A 16,848-nucleotide genomic window follows, 5' to 3' on the forward strand; every position below is an offset into this window, starting at 1 on the left:
TGTTGAATTCCATTTCATGTGTTTCCTGTTGATGTTTAACATCATGGCTTGCCAACGTTATTGTCATCATATATTTAGAATTCCCCTGTCCATTAGCCTTCCCTGAAAAGCAATCACCTTTAGCTTTGCTTTAATCTTGTGAACAAATCTGGGCACACAGCTGTTCGCGATTGCAGTTTGATGTTTGATCAAAAAATGCTGTTTGATCTGAAAATGCTGTGTCATCATTACATAGTCAGTCCTAATGATTAGATGTGAATTAATTGCTATTATCTTATGGTTTCAGTGGTGATGTGGCTACCATGCTCGAACGGTTTGGAGGTAAGTATTTTTATTTTACATTTGAATATTCTAACAAAAGTTCCTATTATACAACATGGCAATTTTTTAAAAAATTGTAGAAGATGCTAGAAGTACATTGCAAGTCAGATAACATGTATGTAGAGGAGAACAAGGGGTCACATTTGATATGCTGCTGCTTCAGGTGTCCAGCAAATCTTCTCACCCTGTCCCTGAGCTCATCCCCGTAGTAGGGGTGGGGTGAATCTGTGCTGAAATTGTCAACTTATGTCATTTTAAATAAATAATGAAGCGTCAATTGAGCCTGTGAAGACTCAGTTATCTCAAGATGATGCTGTCCATGATATAAAATTGGTGTGGTCGGGACTGCAGAGCCTATTCTGTTTTAAGAGGCCAAGAAAGGATCTGCAGGACTGCCTGTTGCACTTCGGAGGCACTCCCCCAGAGGATAGCACCTTCTTCACCCTGGATTTTAAAACCCAGCTCTTGCCCCTACCTAAAATGTCCATGCCCTCCTGGCCGAATGTCCCTGACTTATATTTCGTTTTCCTTCCAGTCCAGGATCCACTGGGGCCTTCATCCTTGGACTGCCTGCTGTTTCGGCTGAACTCCCTGCCGAGCTCTAGCGTTATGGGCACTACAGGAACTGCTGAGAAATCTTGTCACTGAGGGGCAAAAGTCGCACTTCACCCTTTTTTGAACAATCCATGTTGTATTACGACTGCGAGGCTGATGTATTTTCCTCGATTATAAAGTGACCGACTTTTAGGTTAATTATGTGAGGTGGACACGCGCAGCCTTGCCCCCATCCCGTAAAATTTTGCATATTATTTTGTTGCAGGTTGCTCAATTTTCATCAGACCTGTTCTAACAAAAATGTAATTCATCTGAAATGTTAACACTGTTTCCTTCACCACAAATACTACCAGACCTACTGATTACTTCAAGCATTACTTTCAACATCTGTAGTATCTGTTTTTATAAAAAAAACATATGTTTTGGTCACAAATGGAGGAACAGAAATATGGTCTCGATTAAAATTGAAGTCACTTGATTTCAGAAGAATTAATTAAGTGATTGCTATTGGCATTAAAGAGATTACCGCAATACATTCCTTGTAGAAGGACTTACATTTATTTTAATTTATTCTTTCAGAACAGGAACAGTCACCATATGCTTGTCAAAAATTATAAGTGATAGTATTTCAAATGATGAAAAACAAGAACTCTCAGCATTTGTAGAATGCTTATAAACACTTGCGTATTAAAGCAGCTGTTCAAAAGATGAGCCAGAGTTTAACATGTATCAGACGCTAGCCCCACAACTAAGTATAATGATTCTCCTTCCTAACATGAGCCTACTTTCTTTCCTACTCCCAATCACTAAGGATGTAATTAGAAGAAAAATACAGGAAATCAAAGCCCAGATCAGCACAAGTGACTCCTGAATACCTAAAGCAAAACTCATAAATCTACTTTAGTGAGGCTATATCAACTTTAATCTTGTGATCCACTCCAAATTATATATTTCAAAGCCACAGTATCAAAATAGGTAGAACCTTGAGAACTTAACCTGGGATGAGAATTGACATATCCTTCCTCAGATGGAGAACATTCAATCATAGAGCCATACAGCAGAAAAACAGGCCCTTCAGTCCACCATCTCTAAGCCAATCAACAATCACCAAACTACACTAATCCCATTTACCTGCACTTGATATGTTGTCTACTATACCCTGGCATTTAAGGACTAATCCTATGAAGTAAATTAGTTATCCATTTCCACTGTTCAATCCTGACAGTTGTTCCTTACATCCAGCCCTAGAACCATCTTGTTCTTTGGATTATTTGATAATTTACCCTATAACTTTCAAGCCTTTGTAACCAGCAATCTGAGTCATATATAAAAGAACTCATTGAGATCAAAAGGTATATCAGCTTTTGCTGGAAATCTCTGCCACTGTCCAGTGTGGAAAGGAAAATAATTTTAATATTCAATTTTCGCTTAATATTAACATTATCTATACCATTAATCATCTGGTCAAGTATAAAATATACACAGCTCATTTAACCTGAGCGGGGTGTCCAAACTTGCATTCCACGTTCCAACTACTGCAATCACCCTGGGATGCCTACTAGCTAGAGATGCCTCTCCAGTTAGAAGGCTGTCAACATGGAGACTGAGTATATTTGGTTTGAGATATTCTGAGTTTTTTTTTGAGCGTAGCGGTGACCATTTTTATAATTGCTTTTTACCAGTTAAATAATAAAACTGAACATATTTTGCTTTGGGGTTGAAGTGTCTGTGCTCTATTTACTTTACTGAAGACTTTAGCAGATATTTTCATAAGTAACATTGGAATGAATATTCCTATTAAATTGCATATATCTCACTGCCAGTGTAAACAGATCAAAATACTTTAGGATTATTTTATAAGTGAGGCAAAAGCATTAAGAACACACTGCAAAATTTCAGGCTATACTTTTTTTTAAACTTTTATTTTGTGAATAAATTCAACAACTTGAAACACGTAAGTACTCATTAAGATAAGTGATGGGGCGTACAGACTGATAGTGCTCACAAGCTGTAGTATAAACCTGGATGCTGCTCCTCCTTTAACATAACTTTGCTCATCAGCATGCATTTCAAAGTGAATTCTACAAAATTGTGCCAGCTATGCAATTTAAAAATTAAAACATTTATGTAATATGTTGTAAAGATCCTTACGGTACTGCAGTTTTAGCCTGTACTTGACAAGAAAGATAGTGAGTCTACAGGGAGTGCACATTGCAGGTTCAATACGGTGTTGCCTGGAATGGGGAGATGCAAATGGAAACAAATTTGGATTTCTTTTTCATTTGAATAATGCAGGTTGAGATGATCAAAGTGTTTCACGTGATGAAAGGATTTGATACTTTGATAGTATGGACAGAAGCTGACAAATTTCCAGCAGAATAGGGACTTAGAATGTTGAACCAAAGATATAGGTCACACGTAAGAGATTTCAAACTGAGAGGACTAAAGTTTCTTTACTGGGTTGTGAATTTACTTCCAAATTCAAGGAAGGTGGATAAAGGGAAAACGTGTTGGAGCAGGGCAGATAAACGTGATCAGAACCATTTAATTGTGTGGAAAGTAAATGCTTTTGCAGCCTGGCTCGGCATAAAAACCTATTAAAATGTTATGTAAAGAGATGGTTTGATAATGTTCCTCCAAACTGGGTAAAGAACTAGGAATTAGGGTGGATATAATCCTTAGCCCTGAATTGAGTACAATGTTGATATCAATAGGGAATTCAAAAATTTGAGGGATTTTTGACGACTTTCATCTGGGGTTGAGAGTTCTACACTAACTGGTTAAAATATATTCTAGATAACAAAGTGTGGGGCTGGATGAACACAGCAGGCCAAGCAGCATCCCAGGAGCACAAAAGCTGACGTTTCTCTGATGAAGGGTCTAGGCCCGAAACGTCAGCTTTTGTGCTCCTCAGATGCTGCATGGCCTGCTGTGTTCATCCAGCTCCACACTGTGTTATCTGGGATTCTCCAGCATCTGCAGTTCCCATTATCACTGGTTAAAATATATTAGTAGACAAGTTGATTTTGCAAGTTTTCTCATCCCTTGTTCGTTCCTGTGTAGCTGATATTAATAAAGCTATCTTGGCTAAGAAAAAACGACTGGAGGTGTACACTAAATCATCATTAAAGACCAGCAACCAAAAGATAGAACAAGTGTGGAAAGTGCAGCAACAAGAAAGGTGAGATTGTTTCAGTACTTGTTAATGTGTCATGCAAATTTGTATAAAAATTCTAAAGAAGATCTTCTTTTCTCCCCATCTTCGGTCCGCCTCCCCCTCTCTCCCTATTTATTCCAGAACCCTCACCCCATCCCCCTCTCTGATGAAGGGCCTAGGCCCGAAACGTCAGCTTTTGTGCTCCTGAGATGCTGCTGGGCCTGCTGTGTTCATCCAGCTTCACACTTTGTTATCTTGGATTCTCCAGCATCTGCAGTTCCCATTATCACTGATAGTTTAAAGAGATTTTTTTTGGATAGATACCTGACATTACGTTTACCTGCCTCCAAACAAAATTGCTACGAATCCACAAACTGAAAGTCTCTAGTACATAGGCAAAATACTGTAGTTGCTATAAATCTGAAAGAATAACAAAAACAACTGAAGTATGAGGTTGTGAACTTCTGTGAAAAATTTCATCTTGACTTGAAAGATCAACTCTGTTTCTCAGCACTGGTGCTGCCTGACCTGCTGAGGTTTTCATTTTGACTTATTATATAGAGCGAAGTTTTTGTTAGCTTCAGTGGAATTTCTTGAGATACTGAACTTCCTTAAACATGTTTACTTAAATTTAGAGAATTTGCTGCGTGTGGGCAGTGGTTAACTTTAGACCTTTATTTCCACCTCAGAGCTTATGTAGAGATACTGATGGGAACTAACTGTATAATTAAATACTGTTCATTGAGCTAGGGATAAACTCTTGGAGAAAAATCCAACACTAGCGAAATTGTACCTCTTCTGGTTGCATCAGTGAGCTAGTCAGATTAGGTCATCCAAGACTGCAGACTTATCTCACTTAGGTATAGGACTTCTACAGATCAGCTCAGTTAACAATCTTTGTGTCTCCATTATGTGGAGGTGCCAGTGTTGGGCTGGTGTGGACAAAGTCAGAAATCACACAACACCAGTTTATAGCCCCAACAGGTTTATTTGAAATGACAAGATTTTGGAGCCGCAGACTTTCTTAAAGTGTTAGTAAGAGAGATAGTATCAGACACAGAATTTATGAGTAAAAATCAAAGGTTCACACAATTGATGGGGATGTACTAAACAAACCCAAGATGCTGTTAAATCTCCAAACAGTCAGAAGGTTTTAATGAATTAATATATATATGTAGAACCCTGAATTCCTTTCAAGTCACGGGGTCCTGAGAGAACTAAAGGTTTTATTTGCGTAAGGAGAGATGATATTTTAGGTCAGATAATGCATGTTAGGTATGAGACCTTGTTTAGAATCTGTTCATGTTTTAGTTTGGAGTCAGATGTTTTACTTCTAAAGTGTAAATTTATAAAACACCGTATTGACTGTCAATAAACTGTGTGCTTTTTGAATAAAATAAAATGTATCTGCAAATACAGATTTACCCCACGGATTCATGTGTATGTGTGAGAGACTGACTGAGAGGGGAGTGTGTGTGTGTGTATGCGCGCGCACGCGCAAAGTTGGATGACAATTCACAATATTTACAGATGCAAGCATTCTTACTCCTGTTTCCTTCATTCCTGACTGCAGCGCTATACATTTTCCATATTGGTTATCCTTTTTCAGAACTCTCCCCATCCCCTTTTTCTGATGAAGAGTCTAGGCCCGAAACGTCAGCTTTTGTGCTCCTAAGATGCTGCTTGCCTGCTGTGTTCATCCAGCTCCACACTTTGTTATCTATGACTAGAATCAGTGTCATTTTTGAGCGTTTCCACCGCCATCTACCTTGCTTAGTTTGGCCTGGGTTGAAATAATGTCAGTTGGAAGGGATGATGTACTACTTTGGACAGAGATATTTATGCACCCTGGAAAAGAGCTGTCCTGAGTTCCCACCCAATTCAGTAAGCAGGCTATTAGCACTCTTCATTAAGAACTCAGAATGGTATGTTGTGATTTAAAGAGATTCACAGGTTGCATTCAGTGTGATGTATAGACCAGATGAATTATGACAGACACAAAACAAGGAGACAGTCATGATGTACCAGAGCAATAAGTAAGTTTCTTAAAAAGATAAACAAATTCAGAGGGTCTCATCCGGTAATACAGTTTGGCAGTCATTGCTGGAGAACTTTGACTGTGCTTGGGCTTGGTGTGTATATGAGGGAATTTAATGATAAACTTATAAGTATTCCTGGAGTCATAATTTTATTTACACCCAGTAATAGAGGTGGAGTTCCTGGAGCGTTAATGGAGATTTATTTGTACTAGGACGGTTTTATGGTCAGACACAGGAGACAGTGAGGACCATTAAGTTGCTTTCTGTTTAGAAGCTTTAGGACTTTTTCTTACTGCAACAGCCCATAGTTTAGAAAGTCTTTGTTTAAATCAGTTGAAATTAGTTATATGAAACAGTCTCTCCCAAATAAATAAATGAGTTGAGAAATGTTAAGAAATAGGTTACCTCAGTGTAAAGATGTTTACAAGGATGTAACCAAGACTAGAGGGTTTGAGTTATATGGATAGGCTGGAACTTTTTTCTCTGGACTGTAGGAGGTTGAGGGGTAACCTTATAAAAGTTTATAAAATCATGAGGGACATAGATAAGGTAAAAAGCAAAAGTAATTTCCCTAGGGGAAGAGAATTCAAAACCAGAGGGCAAAGGTATAAGGTGAGAGAAGAAAGATTTAAATGGTAACTTTTTCACACAAGTTGGTTCTTATATGGAATGAACTGCTGGAAGAACTTCAGCAGGTACAGCTACAACATTTAAAAGACATTTCAACAGCTACACGAATAGGAAAGGTTTAGATGCATATGGGCTGCATACAGGCAAGTGGGACTAGTTTAATCTTGGTAACATAGTTCGAATGCACAGGTTGGACTGAAGGGGCTGTTTCCATGCTGTATTATTCTATGGCTATTAAAGTGCCAGATCAGAATTGTTTGGTTACTGTGCTGAAGAAATTATTTGAAATTGAGAAAGCCTAAGCTCAGTTATGCGACTAACCAACGAAGAGGCAACCAAACTCTCAAAGCCTGGAATTGAAAGAAACTGTTTATACCTATAGGATATGATAGATGAGTAAACTTTCTCTGGTGTTTGAGTATAGAAACATGATAGTTTTTGAGTATAGAAACATGACTGACATTTTCCCAGCCATTATAAGTTCTGAGGAAGGGTCACCGGACCCAAAACTTTAACTCTGTTTTCTCGTCCACAGATGCTGCCAGACCTGCTGAACTTTTCCAGCAACTTTGTTTTTGTTCCTGATTTATAGCATCTGCAGTTCTTTTGATTCTTATGACAGTTTTTGTGATCGATTAGTTGTATTTTTACCGTATGTTTTAAAATCTTTCAAATTGTGTTATTTGTGACTATCTTGGTTTTCACTTTTATATTATAAACTTCTCTTCTATTGTTAATACTAAATCTACAGCATTGTGTGTTTGTGTTTCAGGGAAAGACTATTAAATAAAGACAATCAAAACATGATCTACCAAGCCTGATGTCAGACTTGTCCAGTAATAACATCAACTGGGATCATCATAAATCTTGTCAGTTAAATTAAAGAAAGTTAATATAGGAATAATACATTGCTGGGGATCAAGTCTCTCAAAAGGATATTGCTGGGAAAAGGGTTGAATCTCTCGTTGACGTTTATGTTGCAATCATTTTAAATGGTCACGTGTACAGCTTTGTTTATTTCTTTTATGTAACAGCCTATGTTTTGTTTTAAACCAAAGAACAATGGCAGCCTTTTGTGAATGTGTTCAGTGCCTGAGCATCATGTTGACAAGTAGACATCCAATTTATGAAGTTCTGAGGAAGTGTCACCGGACCTGAAACGTTAACTCTGTTTTCTCCTCCACAGATGCTGCCAGACCTGCTGAGCTTTTCCAGCAATTTTGTTTTTGTTCCTGATTTGCATCACCCGCAGTTCTTTTGGTTCTTATTCACTTATTCAGTATTATGCTATCTACAATCATAACAACCTGAACACTAAGAAGTCAGCAGTTCACAGTGAGGGCACAATTGTCAGACAAGAGGCCAAAGGAGAGAGATGAGGAGCAGGAAGGATGGAACAGTCATACCCCCCCAAACCCCTTATGGGATATATACTATGGATTGCTGAGGATGGAGTTTACCTTGAGATGACTGAGAACCAGTGCTGCAGGAAAGTACAGTTTTCTAGGTAGGTAGCTACAGAGATCTGTGCTGAAGACCTCACAGTTCATAGCGTTGTTTTCCATGCTTGCCAGTGGCTATCAAAGTTCACTATGGTTTTAAATTTCTTCACTTCTGGCTTCTTCCCAGGATTGATAGCAGACCATGGTGGCATTTTGTGAACTGCTGTGCTCTGCATCTTGATCATAAATGCTGCTGCAATTGTTAGAAGTGGCTTGTGTATTAAATTCCAGATAGACACAGGTTTCCAGTGCAAGATACTGCAATTGCTGGAAATCTGAAACAAGAACAGAGGATGCTGGAGAAACTCAGCATCTATGGAGACAGAAACATTTTGAGTCAGTATGACTGGTTACCTGCTGAGTTTCTCCAGCATTCTCTGTGTTTGTTTCTCACAGGGTCAGAGTCAATTTTGACTCCACCACTGGATTATTTCAGGTACGAGGCATCGTTGATTCTTCTGATAGGGAAATTGGCACTCAGTGATCAGTTAGTCACATCCATCAACATTCAGCAAGTATTATCACTCCCTGAGTATTTAGTTTGTATCTGGCCATATGATGACCTTCCACCATGCACGTGTTCGCTATTCTGGCAGATTTCATGACTCCCTCACTCCATACTGCTGCTGCTTTTTGCTTCATTTCCCATACTCCATCTATTGATCCCACAAGCCAAGGGACATCGTTTAAGGAGATGGCTACTGACCATTCTGTGGGAGCTTTTGACAAGAGGCACTGAGCAACCATTGAGCAGGCCTTTAGGTTTCATTGGTTTCACTGCCTGACTGGTTGGGTGATGACCTTTAAAACACAAATGCCTGTGGAAGAGCCTTTATTATTGTGTTCATCTGCTGCACACTCTAAAAACTGGCCCTCCAGTGTGGTGTGGGTCTTGGCAGGATTCTATTAACAACGGGACTCATGTGATTCAGATGTATTTTGAAATGTCTCAGGGTGAACAAATTGCTATGGAATTCACTCTGTTGTCAGAGCTAACATTTCCATTACGTGTAGCCAGGAACATGTTGCCACTAATGAAGAATACACATCGTACTCGATGTTTGCTTTCCTTTTTTGATGTCCCAGCATTAATAAAAGTGGGCTCATCTGGTTACATGTATCAGTACTTGCTTGATGCTTATGAAGGAAAACTGTGCACAGCTACATGTAGAAGATACTTCAGTGACCCACTCAGTGGTCTACCTGATACATTGGCCTCATACCTGCTCTCCAACTGCATTTACAAGGATCTGTATATTCTGCCAGCATCCTGAAACAAGCATGTGTGATTCTCAGCCTGGCTGCTGGGAGGCACCTCTCAGTAAAATATCTCAGTTTGAAAGATTAGATGCGCATGACTGTTTCAAGTAAAGGTATCTACTCTAAGATCTCACTCAGAAAGTAGAGGCATACAGCTTGGAAACTGACTCTTCTTTCCGCCTCCTCCTTGCCAACCAGACACCTGAATCCGACCTAGACCCATTTACCAGCATTTGGTCCATATGCCTGTAAACCCTTCCTATTCATATACCTATCCAGATGCCTTTTAAATGTTGTAATTCTACCAGCCTCTACCACTTCCTCTGACAGCTCATTCCATACACACACCACTTCCTGTGTGAAAAAGTTGCCCCTCAGACCTTTTTAAATCTTTCCCCTCTCACCTTACATTTATGCCGTTTAGTTTTGGACTCCTCCACAGGAGGAAAAAGACCTTGACTGTTCACCCTATCCATGACCCTCATGACCTGCATCTACTAACATTCGATAAAATGTTTGGGGTGGGTCAGTGATTAGCACCGCTACCTCAGCACACAGGGACCCAGGTTTGATTCCACCCTCAGGTGATTGTGTGGAGTTTACACACTCTCCCAATGTCTACATAGGTTTCCTCTGAATGCTCTGTTTTCCTCCTTGTGCATGTTAGTTGAATTGGCTATGTTAAATTGCCCATAATGCCTAGGGTGGGAAATGCAGGAATGGTGTGGGGTCTGGGTGGGATACCCTTCAAAAGGTTGGTGAGGACTCAGTGAGCCGAATGGCCTGCTTCCACACTGTAGGGATGCTGTATTCTATATAGAGCTATTACAGTTTGGATGAATTCCAATTTTTCACTTGCCCAACACAAACACCGTATCTCACTGACAAATCTAAGCTTCTTGTGAACTGAACATAACCTCGGTTCAGGTAATGAGAGAAGTAGCATGCTGACTAATATCTGTATACTGGAAGTGGAACTCCAGCTCTCCTTGATTGACATGCCACACTGATGTCTTCCATAACAGCTGCAGGCAACCATAATAATAATAAAATTTGCATGAACACAAATCAAAACAGTATCACATAGGAACATTTCAGGTTCTTGCATGTACAGAATTTATCTCAGAACAGTAGGAGGTTGATAAATTGAGAGAGTCTTGCAAGTAGCAGTTATTTAGAACTGACATTTGTGATCATAAAGTTTATACATGAAACTGGATACCCGTGAAATGATCTATAAATCCTAGTTGAGTGTTGCCTCGAAGTTTGCTATAGAAACATCAGCAGCTGGCCTGTCATGACTCTTATTTGCTTTGAACTGTGGCAAAGGAAAAAGAATTCCTTCCAATCTTTTTCAATGATCTGAATTTGGGAACTATTTGTCAAATTTACCAATGATGCTAAATAGAGAGAGCACCAGAGACAAAGAATGCAGCTAAAGATTCAATAAAGTTTCAAATTGTTTATTTAGTAGATGATGGCAAATAAAATCTAACACAGATAACTAGGAAATGATACATCTGTGTTAAGATATTGAATAAAAATATGTGTATAACAAATTTGAAAGTCTTGGGAATATGAGTAAGCTAATACAACATGGGGAGATTCACCAGAACAATGGAAGACAAATTTCAAAATCAGTATTGTATTCATTTTAGTTAATGTACCAGGAAAGAAGAGATAGCAAGAAAATAAGAATAGTCAGATAAGTTAAATACCATTTTCTTTCGTATGCTGCATATTAATGTGGTAGCAGAGACAATGTCTTGAGGAAACTGACTGATAGTTTCTTTGGAGAAGACTATTGCATTTTTTCACAATTCTTTTTGAATCCAAAGTTGGGATTTAAATACAATAATAAAGCAAGGTGCAGAATCCATAACTGATCTGTCCAATTTCAGATCATAACAATCTCTTCGTTTAGTGGTTTTAGTTTTGGCATGTGAGTAGGTATTCTCATTTGTTGCGCTTGGGTTTAAAAAAAGTTATTAATCAGATGGACATTCTGAATGCTGTGATCTCCTACTGAATCTACAGCTATCTGTAAATATTATAAGAAGTTTCTTCCTAACTGACAGATTTTAATCAATCCATAAGAGTTGCTAAAGGACATGCTGGAGTTGAACTTTAGTTGTTTTGGAATCTTGAAAGCACTACTGAAAAATTGTGTTCATTATCTACTGTTCTGTTAATTCATTTTGTTTGTGTTATTTCCATGCCTTGAGACATTTAACTTCAGAATGAACCATCAGTGTTGATTAGGGCAGACTGTTCACTTCTATTGCTTCCAGTGCATCCTCCCAAAATAGATGCATCATTGCCTACCTGGAGGTTGAAGGCCAGAAATACATTGGTTGTAGGAAGTACTTTCTTTCATGCATCTTGTAAAGAGCACGACGATAAAATACTGGGATGCAGTCTGAATTCTAATATCGACTTGTGCCAATTTCATAGCATCTGCCTCACCTTTTGAAAAGAACTGTGAATACCTCTGAGTTATTTTCAAGGGGAATTTATTCCAGGTATCTACTTACCAGCATAAAATATTGTTTCAAAGCTCTAGTGCAGACTGAGATTTAACGGTTTTATCTATCTCTTGAATCTTTTTGCCTTTCTGAAGCAGTTAATTTTTACATAAATACCAGATTCTGATGGATGAGATGATGATCAATGATGTTGGTGGTAATGGATGCTTCCCACTGAGTAGCTGTCGTTGACATTTTTTTCTCTACTTGCTTTTATTTCTGTAGGCAAAAGCTGACTGATGATTACTGTAAGCAGTTTACTGGAATCTTCCAGCAGTGGGAGAAAGACATTCAGAAGGCCAAGGACCAAGAAGAGAAAATAGAAGTAAGTGTCTAGACGTAATCTTGAATAATGATATTTTAACTTTGGTTTAATCTACCAATCGGTGTAAGTGAAAAATTTCTTTAGACGTTATTTAGGACTGAATGTAGCATAAGTCCCTCATAAACAAAAACAGAAATTGCTAGCTCTGAAGAAGGGTCACTGGACCCAAAGCATTACATCTGATATCTCTCCGCAGATGCTACTAGATCTGCTGAGTTTCTAGCAATTTCTATTATTGTTTCTGATTTCCAGCATCCTTAGTTCTTTTGGTTTTTGATGAGTCTGTTATTATTGGATAAGAGCGAGAAAAATAACATTCAGTAACTGAAACTCTGCATGATACTTGTTATAGTTTGAGCTGCAGTATCTAGCACAACTGTTCCAAGGTTTGTTCATTCAGCGTCCTTCGTATTAGTGCAGGGATAAGCTTAAATTGGCAGTGGAGAGGACATAAGAACAGGAGGAGGCCTTCACGCTTTTTCAGCCTGTTTTGTCATTGAATGAAATCATGCCCTTCTGTGACCAAACTCAATAGACCCAATTTATCCAGTACAACTAATACTTTTGATCACTAATATCTGTCAATATCAGTTTTAAAATTAAAAGTTGATTTATGTTCAGCTGTCATTGTGGAACAAAGTTCCAAACTTATATCACCCTCTGAAGATTGAATTGTTCTTTAGTTTCACTCCTGGGAGGTGTAGTTCTAATTTGTAGATAATGCTCCCAATCCTAAACTTTCTAACCAGCGTTTAGGTTCCATTTTCCCCTCATTTCATAAAAAAATCCCTTATCCTTTAAATTCCAGAGAATACCATCCTATTTTGATTAGATTGGATTAGATTCCCTACAGTGTGGAAACAGGCCCTTCAGCCCAACAAGTCCACATCACCCCTTGGAGCATCCCATCCAGACCCATCTCCTTGTAACCCACACACCCCTGAACACTACAGGCAATTTAGCATGGCCAATCCACCTACCCTGCACATCTTCAGACTGTAGGAGGAAACCGGAGCACCCGGAGGAAACCCAAGCAGACACAGGGAGAATGTGCAAACTCCACACAGACAGTTACCCGAGGCTGGAATCGAACCTGGGTCCCTGGCGCTGTGAGGCTGCAGTGCTAACCATAACCACATTGCTGCCCTTTCCACCGTTGCCTAACTTTTCCAAGTAAATTAGCACTTGCAGTACATATTTTGTTCTAGAAAATCCACAGTGCATTTGCTTCAAGGCCAGTGTAGCCTTCCCAAGGAATGAGACCCTGAACGACCCACCAGGACTTTATATAGTTTGAATCATGACTTGTATTCTAGTTATTTACATATATATGCCACGCAACAAACTTATGAGAAAGTTGTAGCTTATGGTGTAAAAGAGACAGCAGCAATTTGGATACAAAATATGCTGGGTGATAGGAAATAGAAAGTTATAGTTAAGATTTTTTTGGGTTGGAGGAAAGTTCATAATAAAGTACTTCAGGGATCTGTGTTGAACGCTCTGCTTCCTGATATACATTAATAATCTAAATCTGAGTTGCAGGGGAGAGTTTCACAGTTTGCAAACAGTATGAAATCTGGAAGCATGTTAAGCTGTGAGAAGGACAAAGTAGAACTTCAGAAGGACATAGAAAAGTTAGAGGAGTGGGCGGATGAGTGGTAGATGAAGTTTAATGCATTTAAGTGGGGGGTGATGCATTTTAATAGGAAGAAAATGGAGAGACAAAATAAAGTGTATAATTGTATAAGTGGTGCAGGAACAGAGACTGGCTGCATATGTGCCCGGATCATTGAAGGTTGTAGAACAACTGGAGAGCCGTTAATAAAGCATACAATATTCTGGGCTTTATTAGTTGCAGTATAGAATGCAAAGTTTTATGCTGAGCTTGTATAAGGCACTTGTTACGCCACAGTAGAGTATTCAGTATGGTTCTGAGTGCCACACTGTAGGAAGGATGTGAATGCATTGGAAAGAGTGCAGAAGAGATTTATAATAATGATTCCAGAGATTAGCTACTTCAGTATGAGGACAGATTGGAGGTGTTGTGACTGTTAACCTTGAAGAAAAATGGGGTAAGACTAGGTTTGAAAGAAGTTTTCAAAATCCAAAGAGACTGGATAGAAGTAGATAGGTAGAAACTGTTCCCACTCATGAAAGGATGAGAGGGTACAGATTTAAAGTGATTTGCGGAGGTAGCGAATGTGATGTAAGAAACAGTTTCACCACTAATTGGGGTATTCAAGAAGACATGAAATGATTATTTGAATAGAAAAAATGTGTAAGGTTGTAAGCAAAAGACAAAAGAATTGTACACTATAATAATAAAGTGTGAAGCTGGATGAACACAGCAGGCCAAGCAGCATCTCAGGAGCACAAAAGCTGACGTTTCGGGCTTAGACCCTTCATCAGAGAGCTCTCTGATGAAGGGTCTAGGCCCGAAACGTCAGCTATTGTGCTCCTGAGATGCTGCTTGGCCTGCTGTGTTCATCCAGCTTCACACTTCATTATCTTGGATTCTCCAGCATCTGCAGTTCCCATTATCACTGATAGAATTGTACACTGGGTAGTGTAAATCGTCAAAAGTACTCAAAATCCCCAGATCTACCAGAATTTTAGACTCAGATTGACAGAAAGCGTGGGACTGGTTTCTGTACTTAACCAGAATTACTATTTATTGCAAATAACTAAATTCTAGCTACAGGTAAAGAATTATGAACTATTGCCCACATCATTTATTAGTTATAACTCTTAACTGTTTATAAAACTCCCCCAACGCATTAAAAAAAATCGTTGGTGTTATGCCTGGAAGGAAAACTAGGGAGGTATTTCAGTGGTTCCTGTTCACAGGGTTTGCAGGGATGATTTTTTTTGTCTTGCCAGGACTTGCTTATCAGCAATCCCCTCTGCTCATCAGGTACTAAGTAAAGCAACTCGTTCACGCTGTATAAGCTGTCTGACTTATTGTTTAAAAGCAACAGCTTACAGCAACTGGTGAAGGAAAATAATATCAGATATAATGGGAACTGCAGATGCTGGAGAATTCCAAGATAATAAAATGTGAGGCTGGATGAACACAGCAGGCCAAGCAGCATCTCAGGAGCACAAAAGCTGACGATTCGGGCCTAGGCCCTTCATCAGAGAGGGGGATGGGGTGAGGGTTCTGGAATAAATAGGGAGAGAGGGGGAGGCGGACCGAAGATGGAGAGAAAAGAAGATAGGTGGAGAGAGTATAGGTGGGGAGGTAGGGAGGGGATAGGTCAGTCCAGGGAAGACGGACAGGTCAAGGAGGTGGGATGAGGTTAGTAGGTAGAGGAGATAATGGGAACTGCAGATGCTGGAGAATTCCAAGATAATAAAATGTGAGGCTGGATGAACACAGCAGGCCAAGCAGCATCTCAGGAGCACAAAAGCTGACGTTTCGGGCCTAGACCCTTCTTCAGAGAGATGATGAAGGGTCTAGGCCCGAAACGTCAGCTTTTGTGCTCCTGAGATGCTGCTTGGCCTGCTGTGTTCATCCAGCCTCACATTTTATTATCTGAGGTTAGTAGGTAGATGGGGGTGCAGCTTGGGGTGGGAGGAAGGGATGGGTGAGAGGAAGAACCGGTTAGGGAGGCAGAGACAGGTTGGACTGGTTTTGGGATGCAGTGGGTGGGGGGAGAAGAGCTGGGCTGGTTGTGTGGTGAAGGAAAATAAAGTGGTTTTCTCCGAGCTTCAGATGTTCCTTTACTCAAAGACCAAGACAGCACCTTTCTTTCCAGATCCCAAATGCTCTGACTGTCTTGTTTACACTCACAGGCTGTTCAGTCACCTGGGAGCCAATCAGGCAGGCAGAAGGTCATTGTCATTGATAACTGCTCTTAATCCCAGGGACTAATGTCTACTAATTCCCGGTTGAATCCCTTTTTGTACACTCTCCCTGGTACCAGTTTGTCTGCAACTAAACATCCCTCGCTGGTTGAACAAACAAATGTGTAAACAGCACTTTCAATAAACGCTGGTAGTTTGTTTTTAAAATGTGCAGCAGTCTCTTCCACGATCAATGGTTTTTGGAACAGTCCTTTGCCCATTTCAGTCCATGATCAAAAATACAGAAAGATAAAAAGATACGGTTTTTACAATGGCTGTAAGTTAAGGTGCTTGTTTGGAGAACCCGCAAACACTGTGGGTCTATTGGTCTCATTCTGCCTCGTAACACATCTTCTGTGATTCCCAGAAGCCCGTGTACATAACAACTGTACATATTCCCCTGTCAACTACTTGAGTCACCATTTCAAAATATTCAGTCAGATACTTAAAATATGATCTGCCCTTTACAAATTCATGCTGTCTCGCTCTGATTAGCTGAGAATTTGCCATATTCTCAATTATAGACCTTAGTAGTTTCACAGCAACTGATGTTAAGGTAACTGGCCTGTAATACCTCAGTTATTCATCTTCACCTTTCTTAATTAGCAGTCACAAGTGTAATTTTCTAATCTGAAGATATGATTAGTAAATTGAGAGACACTTGGAAGATTATAATTAAGGCATCTGT

At 39.5% G+C, this 16,848-nt stretch overlaps 1 protein-coding gene across 1 annotated transcript in view; it reads left to right on the plus strand.

The window, feature by feature from the left end:
* Positions 1–242: 242 nt before the first annotated feature.
* Positions 243–16,848, plus strand: part of sycp3 (synaptonemal complex protein 3) — a 31,799-nt gene continuing 15,193 nt past the window's right edge. The window contains exons 1-3 of the mRNA XM_059653232.1: positions 243–321; positions 3,940–4,057; positions 12,215–12,314. Of these exons, the coding sequence (XP_059509215.1) occupies positions 303–321; positions 3,940–4,057; positions 12,215–12,314 (237 nt within the window). The 5' untranslated portion in view covers positions 243–302. The remainder of the gene's footprint in view (positions 322–3,939; positions 4,058–12,214; positions 12,315–16,848) is intronic.

Source organism: Stegostoma tigrinum, chromosome 21 (genome assembly GCF_030684315.1).
Source record: "Stegostoma tigrinum isolate sSteTig4 chromosome 21, sSteTig4.hap1, whole genome shotgun sequence".
In the NCBI taxonomy this organism is placed as follows: domain Eukaryota; kingdom Metazoa; phylum Chordata; class Chondrichthyes; order Orectolobiformes; family Stegostomatidae; genus Stegostoma; species Stegostoma tigrinum.